This window comes from Ceratotherium simum, chromosome 10 (assembly GCF_057802395.1).
Source record: "Ceratotherium simum simum isolate JZ-2026a chromosome 10, ASM5780239v1, whole genome shotgun sequence".
Classification (NCBI taxonomy): Eukaryota; Metazoa; Chordata; class Mammalia; order Perissodactyla; family Rhinocerotidae; genus Ceratotherium; species Ceratotherium simum.
The window spans coordinates 2,611,710-2,632,318 of record NC_141909.1 but is presented as its reverse complement, the minus strand read 5'-3'; the positions used below and the strand labels follow the sequence as shown (position 1 = coordinate 2,632,318).

Here is a 20,609-nt window from a genome sequence, read left to right as displayed (position 1 = left end):
TTTAGGTATTTGCCTGTGTGACTCTAAATAAAATGCCTCTGTTAAACTTGATTTTTTTTAACTTGAAGTGTTATCAATGTGGACTGCCCACAGTAGAAGGGGGCTTAGGGCTCCTCCACTGCCCTCGAGGCCCCTTACATTCGTAGGTGCTTCTCGGCCCTTCTTCTTCATGGCTGACTTCCCACTGTGGCTTCCGTTGGGACAGTGTTGAGTGTACGTTATTATGACCCAGACTCATGGTGGAGCCATGGCGTGCGCTATGACTGTTCTTCCTTTCCTAACAAGGTTTTGTTTTCTGGAATTAGTAATTGTTGCCTGTTTGCTTAGTGTTCTGTGCACCTTTTGTAGATTGCAGTCCTAGTCTTTTGCCTATTTCTAAGAATCTCTTCCTGTACACTCAGACATTTTAGGATTTTTCACTTTCCTCTTCCTAAGGAGCTCTCTTGAAGTCTTCCAACAACCAGTTGGTTGTCAGCCAGGCTGTTGACAGCTGCCGTCTCTGAGATTTCCTTCATCATCACCCAACAGACTCTCTTGGACCTGAGTCAGTCTCCTCAACCTAGGTTGGTAGGCTGTGGTTCTAGTAACAGCTTAGTTTCCAGAGTCCTTGCAGTAGTGTCTGGTTGGGCTCATTCACCTGGTGTCACTGGGGTCCTGCTGGACCCCTGACGATGCTGCTGGATGGGGAGATGCTAGGCCTGGGTCCTCCCCTAAGGCTGAGTGGAGGGCAGGGAAAGCCTGTGTGGGCAGATGGAGCCTGTGTGCCACCTGGTGGGGATGGAGACTGAGACTTCCTGCCTGATCTTTGCTGATGTCGTGGGCACAGGCGGAGCGCTGGTGCTCAGTAGGGCACGCGATGTCCTGCCCAGTCCCCGTGGACACCCAGGTGCAGAGTGAGAGGGCTCCCCTGCTGTTGGTGGGTGTGTGGGTCTGCCTGCTCCCCCTTTCCTCTCCTTTGGGCAGGAGAGCAGGCTTCTCTTGAGGATGTGTTTTTGTTTACTTCACTTGGCAGTTCAGGGTTGCTGGCCTCTCCAGGGCCCAGTCCAGGATAGATAGATGGAGATAAAGAGACACTAGCCAGTCTGCCTTCCTCTTTCTACCTTTCAGAGATCTGAAAATGTGCTTAACCTCTGAGAAAAATGCAAATTAAAATGAGGTACCATTTCTTCCCATCAGTTTGGTAATATCCAGTGTTGGTGAATGTTTGAAGAACTAAGAACTCTTAGATACAGTTGACGGGAATGTAGCTTGGTGTACGTTTGTAGAACTTTCTTGGAGGGCAGTTTAGAAATAGGTGTTAAAATTTAAAATGTCATACGTGTTCTCTCACCTGAATTAAATGTATAGGCTTATTTACAGGTGTGTTCAAAGATAGATGTACAAATAGTTTTAACACAGCCTTGTTTTGCATTAGGAAAATACTAGAAATAGCCTTAAATCCAGTAATGAAGAGTTGGTTAAGTAATTAATGGCACAGCCATACAATATAATATTATACATTTAGTTAAGACTAAAGTAATTATAGGTACTGGTGAAAAAATGACCATAGTATATTAACTTTTTGTAAATTGTAGAGAAGTATGTACAATAGGTACAATATAATTCCATATAAATGTATGTGAAAGTGTATATATGTTTATGCAGGCCTAACAATGGCAGGAATAAGAGCTTTCAAGCCAAAATTAAGAGGGTTTCTTCTGGGACTGGGAACAGGGGTGGTGGTGGTCAGGGTGCACTGCAGGAGACAGGGAGCCTAAATGTGTCTTCTTTAAACATTCCTCTGCTGCTTGAGGACGGCAGTGATGCTACATTTATCATAGTAAAATCTAATTTTTTTATCATGACGTAGACTGTATTTCATGAAATTTTTCTCCCCTTCTCCCCTCTTCAGGACATGACCGATAATAGCAACAATCAACTGGTAGTAAGAGCAAAGTTTAACTTCCAGCAGACGAATGAAGATGAGCTTTCCTTTTCGAAAGGAGATGTCATCCATGTCACTCGAGTGGAGGAAGGGGGTTGGTGGGAGGGCACGCACAACGGCAGGACCGGCTGGTTCCCCAGCAACTACGTGCGAGAGATCAAGCCCAGTGGTAAGTGGCACGTTGGCAGAAGGGACCAGTGGCTCCTCCTCTAGATGAGGAGGAGTGGAAAGACGTGAATGTGCTCCAGGTGCTGAGTGCTTTTCTTCAGTTGAACTTGAGTGAGTGACCCGGGGCTGAGGATTCAGATTCTTCCTTATCGTTTTTTGTTCAATGGAAGTGATTTTACTTTACCGCCGCACTGGGTGCTGGGATAAAGGGCTCTATAGTGACAAACTAGCATTTCGTTCGGTTGTGACATCAGCAGTTTAAAATAGAGACTTACTCTCTGTTATTTTCCATATGTCAGGAAAACATCTCAAATCTATGTTTATTTTTGCAGTTATACTTTTATATTAAGATAAAATTTATTAACCTTTTTTAGGGCTAGTGTCAGGAATTGGAATTTGAGATATCTTGCAGGCTGTATTTAATTTTTTTTGCTCTGGGTGCTTTTTGCCAATCACATACAGTTAAGTAATTTCTATTGTTTTCTTTGTATTAATAATAGTATTTTAAAATGCATCACTTTTCTTATGTTTTCTGTAATTCTTTAACATTATTTTGTTGCCTTTAAAAAATTATTCAGAGGCTTATAAAGGGAATAGTGGTATTTGGCACTTTTTTCATTTCTGCTTAGGTATGATTCACGTTGTGCAATTGAAAGTTGTCTCTGAGGCCTGGGATCTGTGACTTAGGTAACAAGGGTATGGCTGTGAAAGTTCCGTAATGCTGAAGATTTGAGTGCCTAGCACATGTTCTCCGTGTTTGTGGAATGCATGTACATCCTGCTTGACGTTCACGGGGGTGATGACAGTCTTCCTGAACACGTGTTGCTTCATGCGTCGGCGTTAACATGTTGACGAGATGCTGTGTACAAAGACTGCTGGGTTTTATGAATGCAGCGATGTAGTTCTTGGCCACATGGACTCCTACATGTGTAGATAAAATGTGTCTTGAGATGGAGCTTGGTTAGAAGTGTGCTGATGAGATGTCAAAGTAGAACGAGAGTTCAGAACCAGCATCTGAAAGGGGAGGAGCATGGATGGCTGGAGAGAAGGAGGGCGGGGGAGATTTGTGAAATGAGTCTTCTATAACTTGACTTGCCTCTCGTCCCTTTATTGGGAAAATGTTGTGTGGTGCAGTTTCTCTGGTTCTGCTTGGGGAAAGAGTGGTTTATATGTATCTATATATCGATATATATATGTTGATATATATCGATATATATATAGATATATAGTGAGTGGCTTATAGAGAAGGAAGTGTGGGAAGAGCGTGATGACCTTGGGCTGGTGAGGAGCTCTCAGGGAGGCCCGCAGAGGTGTGGAATGAGGGCGACAGTATCTCCCTTGCAGGGGGCTTGTGGGATGAAATGGTTCAGGTGCCTTCAGCGTGTGCTGTAGCACCTGGCACACAGTGAATGACAGTTGCTGCCATTTTATTTTTTTAAGGTGGCAAGAAAAAAAGGTTTTTAAATGTGAGCATATTTGTTTATTTTCTCAGCAATGACCTCAAACAATAAGTATTTTAATAAGGCAGCCGGCAGCCCTGATTTGTAAAGGTCTCTGGTGTTGGATTTTTTTAGGAATAACACATGCCTGTTCTTTCTTTTTTTAATTGTGGTAAAATATATATGATGTCAAATTTACCATTTTAGCCATTTTTAAAATAATTTTTATGTGTACAGTTCAGTGGTGTTAAGTACCTTCACATTGTTCAACCTTTACCACCATCCATCTCCAGAACTTTTTCATCTTCGCAAACTGAAACTCTGCCCGTTAAGTAACTCCCCATTCCTGTCTCCCTCGAGCCCCTGGCAGCCATGTTCAACTTTCTGTCGCAGTGAATTTGCTGCTTTAGGAACTTCGCGAGAGTGGAGTCATACAGCATTTGTCCTTTGCTGAGCATAATGTTTTCAAGGTTCATTCATGTTGTAGCATGTGTCAGAATTTCTTCCTTTCTGAGGCTAAATAATATTCCATTGTATGGTTATACCCCTGATAAGGAAAAAACCACATCTCTATGTTTCTCCTTTTCTCTCATGCTACTGCCACGCTCACAACACTTCCTACACCAGATATGTGGGGTTTCCACACATTGAGCAATCTAGTGACACGAGCTGGGTGTCCTGCAATTCAGTTAAGTTCTGACACCATCTGCCTGGAGTTAGCGTCAGATCCCACAGGTTAAGGGCTCAGTCCCACAAGACTGACCCGCTTCACGTGCCAGTCACAAGCCCCAGGTTGTCACTTGTGCTTCTGACCAACTGGCTATAAATCGAGGTTCTCTTGACCCCTCCTTGGGTTGATAATTTGCTAGAGCGGCTCACAGAACTCAGGGAAGCACTTACTTGAGTTTGCCAGTTTCTTCCGTAGTAAAGGATATAGACAAACAGCCAGATGAAGAGGCATGTAGGGCAAGGTCTGGAAGGGTCCCGAGTGCAGGAGCTTCTGTCCCTGTGGAGTCGGGATGTACCACCTTCCTGGCATGTGGATGTGCTCACCAACCTGGAAGCTCTCTGAACCCCACACCATTGCAATTTTATGGAGGTTTTATCACATAGGTTTGATTGTTCATTAACTCATTCCTTCCTGAAGATAAGGGGTGGGGCTGAAAGTTCCAGGCCTCTAATCATGGCTTGGTCCTTCTGGTGACCAGCCCCCATTCCAGGAGGAGACATCCAGGAGCCCACCCAGAGTTGCTTAATTAGAACAAAAGATGCTCCTATCACCCAGGGAATTCCAAGGGATTTAGGCACTCTGTCAGGAAGCGTCGTCAGAGATCAAATATTAGAACAAAAGATGCTGCAGCGTTCTTATCACTTAGGAAATTACAAGGGTTATAGGAGCTCTCTGCCGTGAACCTGGGGCAGAGACCAATTATGTATTTTCTATTTCACAACCTTATTTTGTTTTTCCATCTGTTGTTGGACATTTGGGTTGTTTCCACCTTTTGGCTATTGTGAATAATGTTGCTGTGAATATAGTGTATGCAAATTTGAGCCTTGCTTTCAACTCTCTTTGGTATATAACTAGGAGTGGAATTGCTGGCTCTTATGGTAATTCTGTGTTTAAGTTTTGAGGAATTCCGTTCTACTTCCACAGTGGCTGTACCACGTTACATTCCCATCAGCAGTGTGCGAGGGTTCTAATTTCTCCACCTCCTTGCCAACACTTGTTTTCTGTTTTTTGATAATAGCCATCATAATTGGTGTGATGTGGTATCTCATTATTGCTATTTTTCTGTAGTTGTTGATAATGAAAACAATATATTTTATTATTTTAATAAAATTAACAATAATAGCCAAGATTTTTTTGGCTGCTTATTATGTTCCGGTTACCGTATAAAGTGCTTTTTATCTGTGACCTCATTCAGTCCTTACCCCAACCCCAGAAGACAAGTATTGTTGAGATGTTCAGGGCAGAGGGTACAAATAAATAATATTTATTTATTCTTTTAATCTGTCCAAGTATAGAACCAGCTGAGAGCGTGGCACTGGTATCAGGCGGATCAGGATGGAAATGTCATCTTGACTTTACAGACACGGCTGTTGGGAAATGCAGCTTAGTCTGCGATTTGGTTGGACTTGCCAGTAGTCACCCAGTCAGTCCCTGGGACAGCTGAGCAGCCCTGGTGCTGGCCCGCAAGCCTGAGGGGTGGGGCAGGCCGGGTCCAGGCTCTGAGCCCAGCTCTGTGGCCAGTCCTGAAGTCTGATGATTCGTTCTTCTCCTGAGGACAAGAGAGCAGCACTGGTTCTTTTCCAGGAGGATGCTGGAGTTGGGGAGGGCTGGGGAGGATGAAGTGGTCTTTCCTTTCCTGATGAGAGCAAGGTGGTCACAGAGCTGGTAGTGAGCACGCCGTCAGGAGTGGAGCCTGCTGGTCAGGCTGGTGTCTGTTGAATCTGGGCCTTCTTGAATTCTGCTGTGAACGACTCGTTCCAATGGGAATTCTGGTCTGATTTTGAGTCACCATAGTAAGAGTGCAAATGAATGATTCTTACTTTTTAGGTATTTCTCCTCATAAAGTTTTCAAAGTTAACGTTTGATAATTACACTGAAAAGATAGAGTTTGTGGGTCTCAGAGTCCTCTTCGGCTGATTTCTGGGAGTTATTTTCAAGTGGATTTGGATGTCATCAGTGTCGTCTCTTGGTAGTGTGTTTCATAGCACGCTGCTACCTTGTAAAGGCTAGCAAGGGGGAATGAACATCTTGTTCTCAAGCCCCATTTTGGAGTGGAGTGGAGTGGAGTGGCCTGAGAGCTGGAGGGGACCGATGCAGCTCTAGGAAGAACCAGCCATTACGCGTTTATAGGTGTTCTCTTATGTGAGGAGCAACTGCATCCCTGTTCTGCCTCTAATTCCCGGGTTTGCATCTTACTCTGTTGTGTGTGTGTGAGAGAAAGAAAGAGACTCCTTTACACGTGTGTAGGTAACTGCGTTGTTGTCAAAGAGTTCTTTGTGGGGTCACGTAGAATCCCTAGTTTTCGTACCAAACTGAGACCCAGGTAACTTTGGAAGAGTGCCTTTTTTTCTGTTTATTTTTTGAAATATAAGGAATAACATATTTGCTTGTATTGGTGATCTGACAGTTGAACCAGGAATAACCTCTTTTGGGAATAACTTTCCTTCCCTAGAGTTCTCAAATTACCTGAGTAGATTCTGAGGACAGTTATCCCCATCTGATTTTAAATGTGGGTGTTTTGAGACAGAAAGACATGAAACCATATTTTTACTGTGTCAGTTTATAAAGTTGAAAATAAAACTAGGATCTCAGTAACATTTCAGTGTTGCATTTTTTCAGTAAATTATATGGCTTTGGATTTTGGAAGAAGTTTCTTTTTTTGAAGAGTATGTTTATTAACGTGTAAGCATTATATTTTAGAGTATAATTAATGCTTCATTTTCTGTAAACAGAATGTGCCAGGTCCCAACATACAGACTCCTCTGACTGGCAATCATGTTAGATCGTTTCCTTGTGAAACAAAAACACTGACTTCTTTTAAATTGTGAGTTTCTCTTCTGTGTTAAATTTTGATTTGATTTACATATATTTTTATTGCATAAACAAAACTGAGGTCTGCCTTTAAGCGATATCTTTCGGGCTGTGTGTCTCCAGGTAAGCTCTCCAGAAGGTCCGGTTTCTCCCTGGCCTTTCCTGGGGAGGTGTAGGTAGCTGTGGTCCATCTCCCTCTTGTGGCGAGAGATGGCAGTGATCTCGTCCAGCTTCACCGTTGTGTGTTTGTACCTTTGTCCTGTGTGTGGTTTCTTGTTTGAAATAGTCCTTCTTTGAAGACAGATATCTTCCAAGAGTCTGCATAAGGATATTTCTAATGCTTGCTGCAAACGCACTGTATATTCTTCCTGAATACTGTTTTATGGAAGATACGTCCTTGTTACTTAGCATTTATTTTCTTGGCACGTTTTTGTGGTATGTAATACCGTGGATTTCTATTGCAGATTATTCATGTAGATATACATGTGTGTTTTACACATTCACACACATACACACCTAGAAAATTTCTTAAATTCAAGGAGGATGGAAGGAAAGAGAAGCAACAAGGTGGTTTCTGGGAGTGAGTGAGCTGGGTGCTGCTCTCCGTAAGTAAACGTGGAGGTGCTCAGGCGTTAGTGGGCAGCGCGATGAGATGCCCGCAGTTGGAAGATGAGTACCACCGAGGGCTAGGCTGGCTGCTGGCTGGGTGAGCAAATTGTGTTGCGTGTCCTTACAAGTCCAGTTTAACATGGACTTGTGTGCATACACATTCACATGGCTTCTTTGAAATGATTATTTCTGATGCATTGGCTTTTAATTTCTCCTGTTTCTAGGCAGCTCATCATCTGTATACAGTAAAGGCATTTCTTTAAGTCTTTGGCTGGTTAGCCTGACATGATGAGTAATAACCTGTGCTTGGCAGTGGTATGAGAACATAAATGTGACTGTCGTTTGCTGATCCTCAGATCTTTAATGAGCATTCACATTGCCACTTCCTGGCTTTGTCACTTTTTAATATTTTGTGTTTATTTTGACATCAAAAAGGGACAGAAGATGCAAGCTGAATTTGGACACAGTTATTAATTAGGCTGTGGAAGAACAGGGTTTGATATAATCTGTGCGGGGAGAGGGACGGAGTGCAGAACCTTGCTTTCCTTTGTGTCGCTGGAAATAAGCCTCTCCTCTGGCCCTCACACTTCTTTGGTGTGGACTGGGTTTGGGCATGTGCATGCGCGTGCGTGATGTTAGGTGTCTGAAAGCACGCAGGGTAAGGCTGCATTAGAGGATGAGCCTCTCCATACTGTCTCTTCCAGATGTAGATTTCTTAATAGGCAGGAGGAGCATAAAATGTAAGATTCGCACCTCTGAGGCATGTGTGGGGAACCTAGCATAACGTACAAAGGGATCTGGGATTAGACGGCTTGGAATTTTGTCTGCAATGTGGAAGTGAATGTTCCCCCAGATGAGCATGATAAGCGGGCACTCACCCAAACACCAGTGTTACTGGGCACCGTAGGGGAGGTTGTGTGAGCGTGGCCGTATGCCAGGGGTGTGATGAAATATCCTCAGTTTCGAGGATACATCCCAGAGGTCAACTGACATGTAGTAGTTTGGGGTCAGCGTCGATAGTCTTCCAGTATTGGAGATGTTCTTTTAAGAAGTTTTATTTTTATTTATAAGATGCTATGTTAGAGTAATACAGGCATGTGACAGCACAGCAAGTGGGACAGAAGAGCTTACGTGGAAAGTGGAGGTCTCTTGCTTCTCCTTCCTCACCCCAGAGAGACTCTCTCCTTAGGATCCCCCCCAAGTGCTTTCCTGAATGCAGGCCTTCTCTGCATCGATTTGTGTCCTGTAGATCTTATCTCTTGACTCCTGGTCTTCCCCTTCCCTCTCCCCTCCTTGTAAGCTTGTTCTTTATATTATCATTTTGTTGTTTCACTACATTGGTAATGCTAAATAATACCCTTCAGTCTTGATTTTGTATCTCCTGGACATTTGTCAGTTGTCTCTTCATGCCCCACTTTGAGACACGGGGACTTACCTTGACCTTTCTCTACGCTTCGTTCTGCCTTGGTCAGCTGCGTTTTCCATAGTACATTGTCAAGGTTGTCACAGTGCACTTAGTTTGCAACCACAAGCAACATCCATTCAACAAATACTTGAGTGACCACTGTTGTGGGAGTTGGGAAAAGAACAGTGAAAAAAATCAACAAAGTGTCCACCCATAAATTATGAAGCTTACCTAAGGTTCTCTGAATAGAAAATTAGGTAGAATAGATGATTGAGAAGGTGATCGTCCTCTGTACTCTCTGCTCTCATTGAGTAGAAAAAAAGCCCGTGGTAGTTGAATCACATGAGACTGCCAGTATTTGACTGCCTTTGCCCCAAGCAGGGGGAGAGGGCTGTTAGGTCTGGGCTTCTCCAAGTGTCACCGCCTTCAGTGCTGCTTCGAGGTGCCATCCCATTCGTTGAGGGGTGGGTTTTGATTTCAGCAGGGCTTGGTGTGCTTTTAGCCCAGGATGCAAGACTTCATCATTTCTGGAAAATATCTTCTCAAGTAATGCTGCCTGCTCATTCCCTTTGTTTTCTCCTGAAAGTCGTGTTAGATGTCTTATTTTGCCCTCTGTGGCTTTTAACCTATTTTTCATGTTTTTTGTTTTGCTGGACTATGTTATTTGGAGTCCATTCCTCAGATCTCTTTCAGTTCCCCACTTCCCTCCTCAGGTTAAGTCCATGGAGATGTTCATTTTAGTGATCATGGTATTCGTTTCTAGAAATTATCTCATACTTTTCCAGCTGTTTTTCATGTTCATAGTGCCTTTTTTCTTCATTATGGTCCCGATTTCTCTGCAGGCATTTTAAACATACTTACTGTATAGGCTCCTACATCATCCCACTATTTCTGTGTCTTGGGTACTAGTTCCTTTGTGTGTTGTATCCATTTATACTCTCTTAGTGGTTCAGTTCTTCAGACCTTATGCTTTTTTATTACGGATTCATCTTTGATGGATGGTTGTTCAGTGGGGTACCTCTGAACCCTGGGTTGCAGAAGTATTCTTACAGAGAAGGGTAAGATTTGCTTCCTCAGGGCTTCCGGAGGGTTTTCTTGCCTCGGGCACATCCTGGGGGGCCTGCAAGAGGACAGCATAGATTTGGATTGCATGCCTCAGCAGGGTCAGGCTCGGGGCTTTGATTTTTCATAGGCTGTGCCTGCCATCCCCGAGTGGCCAGTAACTTCCTTGCTGTTCCTGTGGACTAGTGGACAGAAGCTTTGGGCTTTCTGTCGTCAGCCTTATGGGTCAGCAGGGGACCCATCCTGTTTCACTCAGCATGGTGGGGCCAGCGCTGTCTGTCCCCGCCTTGGTTGCAGCCCAGCCCTGGCGCTGCCCTTCTTGGCACGTCATTGGCAGTGTTCTGCGAGCCTCCTTTACTTTTGGCATGCAGGAGTCCCCACCCCCTTTTTCTTTTAGCGCATCTATGTTTAAATTCTGTTTTTTTTTTTTTTAGTGGAGTAAGGGTTATCTTATTTGAATTGCAAAGTATAAGTATGGACCAGGCTTGGAAATACAGGTTGTAACAGTTCAGAAGTGGCACCAGAAACTTCCAGAAGGGACCGTGACAGCATACCTTTGTAGTTTTGGTGAGGTGGGTGGGTTTCAGCGTTTTTTTAGTTTATTGCAAGAAAGGGAAGATCTGCTGCTCAGGCGGCCCTGGAGAGGTAACACTAAATTACGTTCTTGCTGTTTCCCTGTCCCTCAGTAAGGGAATCGTATCAATCTTTAGCTATCAGATGGACCAAGAATGTTTTGTTTTTCTTAGGATACTGGGATGGCTGAGTGTCTTCTAATGTATTTTCTGTGAATTTCTCTCTGTTAAGAATGGCCGTAACTTCACCTCTGTTATATTACATTTAATGCTTAAAAAAATTTTTTTTTTTGGTAGAAGGTAGTAGAGGGCTCACTGAGGCTGCACAGGAGTTCCTGCAGTAAACCTGGGAACCGAGGCTCCTGCTACCCTTTCTGTTCACCGTATGTCACGTTCTGGTGTGACTGTCCCTAGAGCCTGGACTGGGGATGTTGATGACGAATGGCCTCTGGTGTGGCCATTTGCCAGGGGACTCTATAGCCCTCTGATGAGAGCCTCACAGCGTTGGCTGGTGGGCGGGCTGCCTGAGTGAGGGCCAGGCAGGGCCTCTCCTCTTCCAGCTCTCCTGCAGGGACCTGCCCCGACTGTTCATGACAGTTACGCTTTCTTTCGGAGGGAGAGCGCTGCAGATGGTTGGCACTGCAAGCAGGCACAGCTCCTTGTGTGACAACTCAGTGTGGGGGCCTTATGACCATAGAGCCCTCTTGTCGAGAACTGAATACAAGGTTTTGGGGATGAGTTCATGAGACTTCCTATCCCAGTAATTTTGGTTTAGAGGCCAGCAGAATTGTGAATTCTGTTTTTCTAAGGGAGAAAAGACAGCTTGTTTGGACTTAAGCCTGAGTTGTCTGGGTCCCTTCTGCCTATTCTGTATTTTTACATAATGTTAGTAGCCTGAAACTTTCTTTTGAAAAAACTTTTTGCTTATAGTTCTTATAGTAAATTAATTGAATTTTATTAAGTACAGTGTGAGATGTATCTTAAGTTGAAGTAAAATAAAACAGTTGCAAATTGTTGGGTTTCAAAATAACTTAAAGCAGACTCAAGGTCATTCTTACAAACTGACCTCACTTGCATGCATGTGGAGTGTGTGCTCTTTATCATCTTGATGGCTGTAATTGAGGCCTCAGTGATCCCCCTCTACTATTAGTGTGTATTCTTTCCCCAAATTGCAGATTTTAAAGATGAAAAGGCATTGTTTTCCTTAGGATGGAAACATGTCATGGTTTTTTCTTCCACAGTTTAATTCTTAGCTGCAGATACGAGATTGGGAAAGAAAGTGTGTTACCTAGAATAGATTGGTTTTTCTCCTTGTGTTTCTTGTGGTTTAGAAGTAATTTAGTTCCATGGAGTTCTGTTTTCCATCCTGTGGGCAGAGAGAATTCTTTCAATTAGGGGTAACACCTTCTGTTTTGTTCTTTATTTTCAACCATTTGGAAAGCCTTTACAGTGAGGCATTGAAGGAAGATTTAGATAAACCACTCCATGGTTAAATATAGTGCGTTTTGTTTTGGGCATTTTGAGTTTCTGTTGCTAAGAAGATAATGGAGATACTGAGCAGGCAGTTGGAATTAGGAACCTAAAGCTTGGGTGTGTTTAGGGTTGAAGGTGCTGTTTTGGGAAATACTACCTAATGAGAGGGCTTCTGGACAGATGTGCTCAGCCTCCTTCCATTGAACACACCAGAGGGACAGTAACAGCGATTTATACAGCAGGACCCTGCAGGGGAGATGAAGGGGGATGGGGGTCGTATGAACCGAGCCCCTTAGGAAATACTCATCAGAATTTCTCCCTTCCTCCCTGCCAGCCCCAATTTGATATCCAGCCCTGGTAGCCTTGGAGAACCCGTGGTGGACAGACACACTCACCCCACAGAACCAACAACAGACACAGACAGACAGACACACCCACCTCACAGAACCTGTGATAGACAGACAGACACACCCACCCCACAGAAGCAAGGATAGACACAGACAGACAGACACACCCACCTCACAGAACCTGTGATAGACAGACAGACACACCCACCCCACAGAAGCAAGGATAGACACAGACAGACAGACACACCCACCTCACAGAACCTGTGATGGACAGACACACTCACCCCAGAGAACCAACGATAGACACAGACAGACAGACACACCCACCTCACAGAACCTGTGATAGACAGACAGACACACCCACCCCACAGAAGCAAGGATAGACGCAGACAGACAGACACACCCACCTCACAGAACCTGTGATGGACAGACATACCCCACAGAACCAACGACAGACAGACACACCCTGACTCTCCATAGTACCAGTGATAGACACCCCCACCCCCATCCCCATGGAACCTAGTGATAGATACACACAGACACATCCTGAGAGCTGTTATCAGTTAACAAGCACTTCTTCAGCCTCCCTTATGCTGAATAAGTATCTCTTAAATGAATGTTGAATGAAAGCCATGCAATTTTAAAATCTTTGAATCTTTGCAGTGATCATGGCTGCTTCCATCGTCATCCCTGGTGCAGAGATTCTTAGGACAGGTGGTTTTTCTTGTCTTTGCTCTGGCTTGCGGTGACTTTCCTTCTCCTTTATCTATTGCCTTTAGCCAGACCTTACTTGTTTAGAGAGACTTGCATTCTGAATGATCTGAATCCCTGAAATACAGTCCAGACCATGGGTCTTGATGTTTTAGTGTTGTTATGTGTCTGCCAACATTCTCTCTAGTTCTGTCGGAGTAATGTTTTACCTTTACTGCACTCCTAGTTTAGGAGTCTGTGTCTAGTTTGCAGCACTTAGAGTTCTTTGTTTGCTGACCACAACGCAGTGTAATGTGTCATAGATTTTCAGCCCGAACTGGGAGGATTGGCTGAGGGATGCAGGGCTGTGAAGGATGCTGGCTCCCTGACCTCAGGGGTTGAGTGTGGGGAGATGCAGATGCTGTGATGCCTCCCTCGCCGCACCCAGGCCTTCTGTTCAGCTTCCCCTTGTGTGTGACTTCAGTTGAGGTTGCTGCACTGGTAGCTTTGGGCTGTGTGGGGGGCTGGTGCATTTGGTCGTCTCTAGTGTTGATCAGTAAAACTACATTACATTTTTATTTCAGAAAAGCCCGTGTCGCCCAAATCCGGTGCATTGAAGAGCCCTCCCAAAGGATTTGATACGACTGCCATTAACAAAAGCTATTATAATGTGGTGAGTAATTGCAAAACATTTTTAAGAATAACTTGTTTTTTGAATGTGTCTAAAACTCTGCAACGTAGAATATAGGTAAAAACTACCTAGAGTATGAAAAAGGATATAACAGTTATCCATTATCTGCCACACAGATATAACACCAGTAATGTTTGGTATATTTCCTTTTAATCTCTAAATGTATTTTTATAATATTCTTGTTTTTGTTTTAATATTGTATATATGGAATTGTACCCTGTTCTTATCAGATAACTTGGTATTGTGATTATTTCCCCATACCATTATAAGTCTTCCAAAATGAGATATGAAAAAGTTGCGTAATGTGATTTAAAGATTTATGTGCATTGAATGCCATAATACTCATATTTGGAGTAGATTCTAAGTACTTTAGAGCAATATAGTTTTTAGGTTATTTTATATCTTAGCATAGTCTTTCCTGGGACTGATCAAATAGCATGAAATTAGAGGAGAGTGTCTAGACATTACACATAGTAAAGAAAGTGTTTCAGAATACTAAAACTTGCTGCATTTTGAAACTTAATATGAGCAGTTCGTGAGCTTAAAAAATATCTGCAGTATTAAATCTAATATCTAATTCAAACCTTTTTTGTCCCTAAATAGTTGCACATGCTACAGAAATAGAAAATGATATTCTTTATTTGGATAAAATTTTAAATTGCTGGCATGATATACTTGGCATGGTAAACCAACAAAGTAACTTTCTAAACATGTATGTGTTTTGAATTCTGTGGAAAGTGTGCGTTTATTTATTTATTTCTTCCGCCATCCCGATCTTTTTTATTTCTTGATCAGGGGGTATAAATCTGAGTCCATGAGACCTTTGAATTTTTGAAGTGAAATAGCAACTGAGTAATGTTTCTTTGCATCAGCCCTTTCATCATGAGTGTTTCATTTTCTGTACTTTTATTAAGAAGTGGTGAAAAGCTGTGACAGATTTAAATATGCGTCAGTTCTACCCGCCCCCCCCCCCCCCCACCTATGGCTGCAGTCTTTGCTGGGAGTCTGCATATTCAGCTTTCTCCTAAGCATTTACCTGCCGTTTGCCACGAAATCTTCTTACAGAACAAGTTGGCCTCAGGGGAAATTCATTCACTTCACAAGTGTTTCGTAGGTGCCCATTCTGCTCCAGGCCCTGTGAAAGGCATTGGGGGTACAGCAGTGAACAGAAGTGGCAGGAATTTCTCCCTTGTCAGTGTGTGTTCCCGTGAGTGGAGACAAGGAGTTGTTTTCTTTCACCTCCAGCCACCGTTGTATTGCCTCTTTTCACAGTTTCACTTCCTTACCTCTCCTCGTTCACTGGTCTCTGTGCAGGATGCTGCTGAACGCACCCCACTAGCAGGCTTTGACTTCCTTTTTCCGTGTATTGGTCAACTCTGGATCCTTCTCGTCCTAAGAAAATCCTTCGAGTCTCACCTCTGCTTCCCCGATTTCTTCTTCTTCTTTTCACCATCTGGACTCTGACTTCCACCCTGACTATCACCTTTCAGAGTGTCAGACCCTCAGCACGTCCTGTACGACGACCCGGTGGGGCCGCCTGCCTTTCCTGGTTGTGCTCAGCACCCTACCTTCTCTTTAGTTATGTGCCTGTTTTACGTTTGTTCCTGGGATATGGCTCTACTAACTTCTTTGCTTTTTAGTATGTATTATGTGTTATATGTGTGGTTTTGTGCATGTAGCCACAAAAAGACACAAAAGTTTTTATGGTTCTTCAGGGTTTCATAGTAGGAAAACTTATAATTCGTGAAGCTGCCTTTTCCTCTTGCATTCTTATGTGAGACGTTGGTTTCTTTTCTGCAGAAGGCTTCATGTGGTGCATAATGCAGTCATAATGCAGTCATAATCCACAGTGATGTTCCAATGAGGGAGCTACTTATCTTCTATTAGAGTTTATGTCCAAATAATTGTATTAGAGGAAATTAGTTAGCAGCTCCTAAACTGATGCCAGCAGCATTTCTCTAGTCTCTTCATTAATCTGGCTTCCCTTAGGTAGTCCCTTAGGTAGTCCCTAGGTAGCCATACTTTCTAGAAATCCTGGTGGGTTGTTTTCCTTTGCATTATGTATTCTGTAATCCTCCTCAGATTGAAGGATAATCAGGGCCTTTTTAGAGTTCCTTCTTTCTTTCTTTTTTTTTTTTTTTTTGTGAGGAAGATCAGCCCTGAGCTAATATCCATACCAATCCTCTTTTTGCTGAGGAAGACTGGCCCTGAGCTAACATCTATTGCCAATCCTCCTCTCTTTTTTTTTTTTTTTTTTTTACCCTTTTTCTCCCCAAAGCCCCAGTAGATAGTTGTATGTCATAGTTGCACATCCTGCTAGTTGCTGTATGTGGGGCTCGGCCTCAGCATGGCTGGAGAAGCGGTGCGTCGGTGCACACCTGGGATCCGAACCCTGGCCACCAGTAGCGGAGTGCGTGCTCTTAACCACTAAGCCATGGGGCCGGCCCCTAGTGGTTAAGTGCGCGTGCTCTGCTGCGGCGGCTCAGGGTTCACCGGTTCGGATCCTGGGCGTGCACCGACGCACCGCTTGTTAAGCCATGCTGTGGCAGTGTCCCGTATAAAGTAGAGGAAGATGGGCATGGATGTTGGCCCAGGGCCAGTGTTCCTCAGTAAAAAAGAGGAGGATTGGCATCGGATGTTAGCTCAAGGCTGGTCTTCCTCACAAAAAAAAAAAAAAAAAGAGCCTTTATATAATGCATGCTGTTCTCTCTGACTCAGCCAACTCTTTCATTTAGAATGGTGGGAAAACACCTTGATCTCACAATCACATCTACATTATTGTGTAATAAAGCTGTGTTAGTAAGCAGAGCATGTTAAAATTGCGGTTGTTACTGACATAAATTCAGAGAATTCGTAGAAATCATCTTTTGGTATAGCACTCTCATTTACAGGGGAGAAAACAGAAAGCTCTAGAGGTTAAAGGACTTGTCCAAGGTCACACACTGGTTAGTGACTAAGCCAGGAATCAATTTCAGCTTTTCTGAATTCTGTATTTACAAGTTGTATAGAAAAGTAAAATATAGAACAGAATACAACATGCAGAACAACATATAGTAGCTAATATGTTAGGCATTTTTACACTTCTTGTATAGGTTTGTTTTCACAGAAAACTACTGAAGCGTAGGTATTTTTAGCCCCATTGAGAGGTAAGAAGGCTCTCCAAGAGGTAAGACCAGTGTGGACTGATGTTACTAAAGACAGTGACAGGAAAGGCTTAAGTCTCAACTCTGGATCAGTGGAGAGCAGTGAGGAGAGTGCTCCAGGTGGAGGTGCAAACATTTTGAAATTAAGACACAGGAGACAGGCATGAGTGGGGATGGATATGTATCTTTCTGCTGTTTTGTAATAGTCAAGACAAACCAAAAAACACTGGGAACTAAAGAGTGATTCTTGGTGATTTATTACTGTCGTTATGGAACGCTGGTGATCTGTTTCTCCTCTCCTCCTGGGGCTCCCATTGTGCACATGTTGGTGAGCACGATGGGGTCCCATAAGTCTCTGAGGCGCTGTTCGTTTTCCATCATTTTTTATTTCTGTTCTTCAGATTGAATCATCTGTATTGAGCTCTTTTTTATGTTTGCTAATAATTTCTTTTGCTAGCTCAAATCTGATTTTGAGCCCTTCTAGTGAATTTTTCATTTTATTTATTGTACCTTTCAGTTAATAATTTCCATTTGATTATTTTTATAGTCAAATAAGACTGAGTCATTGTTTTTATACTTTCCATTAATTCTTTAGGTGTAGTTTCTTTCAGTTCTTTGGACATTTTTCTTTAGACTTTATTATTTTAGAGCAGTTTTAGGTTTACAATAAAATTGAGAGAAAGAGAGAGAGATTCCCATATACCCCCTGCCCCCACATGTGCATAGCCTTCCCCATTATCAACATCCCTCACCAGAATGGTACATTTTTTACCAAGGATGAACCTACATTGACACATTATAATCACCCAAAGTCCATGGCTTACTTTAGCATTCACTCTTGGTGTTGTACATTCTATAGATTTGGACAAATGTATAATAACATGTATCCATCATTGTAATATTCAGAGTATTTCACTGCCCTAAAAATCCTCTGTGCTCCACCTATTCATCCCTCCCCACCCCACCCCTGGCAACCATTGATCTTTTTACTGTCTCCATAGTTTTGCCTTTTCTAGAATTTCTTATATTTGGAATCATACAGACTGTAGACTTTTCAGATTGGCTTCTTTCACTTACTAATAGGCATTTAAGGTTCCACCATGTCATTTCATGGCTTGATAGCACATTTCTTTTTAGTGCTGAATAATATTCAATTATCTGGATGTACAACAGTTTATCATTCACCTACTGAAGGGCATCTTGGTAGATTCTAACTTTTGGTAATTATGAATAAAGCTGCTATAAACATCCGTGTGTAAGTTTTTGTGTGGACTTAAGTTTTCAACTCCTTTGGGTAAATACCAAGGATTGTGATTGCTGGATTGTATGCTAAGAGTATGTTTAGTTTGGTAAGAAACTACCAAATTGTCTTCCAAAGTGGCTGTGCCATTCTGCATTCCCATGAGCAGTGATGCGAGTTCCTGTTGCTCCACAGCCTCACCAGCATCTGGTGTTGTCAGGGTTGGATATGCATCATTCTAATAGATGTGCAGTGGTATCTCAGTGTTGTTTTAATTTGCAGTTTCCTAATGACGTGTGATGTGGAGCATCTTCATATGCTTATTTGCCATCTGTATATTTTCTTTGGTGATGTGTCTGTTCAGGTCTTCTGTCCGTTTTTAAAATTGGGTTGTTCATTTTCTTATTGTAGAGTTTTAAGAGTTCTTTGTATATTTTGGATAGCAGTCCTTTATTAGATGTGTGTTTTTTCCCCTTTATCTCATTTCCTATAGTTTGAAGACGATATGCCTAGGTGTGGTTGTTTTGGCATTCATCTTGCTTGGTGTTCTTGGAGCTTCCTGGGATCTGTGGCTTGGTGTCTGATATTAATTTGGGGAAATTCTCAGTCATTATTGTTTCAAATATTTCTTCTTTTTCTTTTCCTCTTTTCCTTTTGGTGTTCCCATTACATGTGTGTTACATCTCTTGTAGTTGGCCCACAGTCCTTGGGTGTTCTGTTCCCTTTTGTTCAGTCTTTGTTCTCTTTGCTTTTTAGTTTCCAAGGATTCTATTGATATATCCTGTAGCTTTGTGATTCTTTCCTCAGCCATGTTTAGTCTACTACTAAGCCCATATAAGGCATTCTTCACTTTTGTTACAATGTTTTTTTATCTCTAGCATTTCTTTTTGACTCTTTCTTAGGAATTCCTTCTCTCTGCTTACATTGCCCATCTTTCTTGCATGTTGTCTACTTTATCCATTAGAGCCCTTAGCATATTAATTATAGTGTTTTAAATTCCCAGTCGGATAAGTCCAATATCCCTGCCATGTCTGCTGCTGATGCTTGCTTTGTCTCTTCAAAATGTGTTTTTTGCCTTTTGGTATGCATTGTGATTTTTTCCTCATAAATGGACATGACGTACTGGGTAGAAGGGACTGCTGTAAATAGGCCTTCAGTAAAGTGGTGGTGAGGTGTAGGGAGGGAGGAAAGTGTTCTATAGTATTATGATTAGATCTTAGTCTTTTAGGGAGCCTATGCCTCTGGACTCTGAACTTCACAAGTGTTTCTCAGTTTTCTTTATCCCCCTTTAGGTGGGACAGGATGGCTAGAGTGGGTTGGAGTTGGGAATTTTCTTACCGCAGGTCAGTTAGGCTCTGATGAAACCCCAGCAGGTTAGGCTCTGGTTAACTAGCTTCCCCTGAAGGCAAGCCTTGTTAGGAAGAACAGGGTGCTCTGGCATATTTCAGAATGGTTCCTTTTCCCTCCCTCTCCTGGAAGCCCAAGGACATTCTTCTCTGATATTTACTGTGGGAACCTTGTCAAGCTCCTGGAGATAAATTTCCCAATTTTGTGGGGGCTTCTCTGGGACTAGCTCCCCTCAGAGTTTTTAACTCTCAGGCATGTCTGCACTGAGCCTCCAGCAATCTGTTACCTGCAGTTCAGGTTTTCCTACCCCGACGCTGGTTCCCAGGATGGTTTCTGCTTGTGTGTCTGCTCTGGTAAGTCTGACTCCTGGTATTTGCCTGTCGGTCTCTCCAGTCTTGGACACAGTGGTTGACCTTGTGTCCCCTCTCTGCTATGGATCCAAGGAGAGTCAGTTCAGCTTTTTACCTGTTGTTAGGACGGAATGATGACTTCCAAGCTCCTTACATGCAGAACCAGAATATGGGAAGTCCCTCTTTGAACATACTTGTAATAGCTGCTTTGAAGCCTTTGTCTGCTAAGCCCAGCATCAGGGCCCCCTCACAGACGGTTTCCATTGAGTGCCGTTTTTTTGTGCATGGGTCACATGTTCTTGGATTTTTGCATATCTTGTAATTTTTCATTGAAAATTGGACATTTTAGAAGATGTATTTTAGCACCTCCAGTTCTGAACTTTCCCTCCCAACAACAGTGTTGTTGTTGCTGTTTTTTGTTTAGTGACTTGCTGTGAGTTACTCTAGTTTGTCTCCCCTACAGTCACTGTTGGACACTGTTTTTGTTTTTTTTTTTTAATTGTTTTTGTTTTTTATGCCCGGCTTCCTAGTATTCATACTCAGGGCAGCAGAGTTTAGCCCAAGATGGCTTAAAGATTGTGCTTAGTTAGGCTTGCATTCTTTGCCAG

At 42.9% G+C, this 20,609-nt stretch overlaps 1 protein-coding gene across 9 annotated transcripts in view; it reads left to right on the top strand.

Moving 5' to 3' along the window:
* ARHGEF7 (Rho guanine nucleotide exchange factor 7) overlaps nucleotides 1–20,609 on the top strand; it is a 151,054-nt gene that overhangs the window by 67,254 nt on the left and 63,191 nt on the right. For all 9 annotated transcript variants that reach the window (XM_004423175.3, XM_014781870.2, XM_087435840.1 and 6 more), the window contains 2 exons: nucleotides 1,892–2,093; nucleotides 13,815–13,903. In XM_004423175.3, the coding sequence (XP_004423232.2) occupies nucleotides 1,892–2,093; nucleotides 13,815–13,903 (291 nt within the window). The remainder of the gene's footprint in view (nucleotides 1–1,891; nucleotides 2,094–13,814; nucleotides 13,904–20,609) is intronic.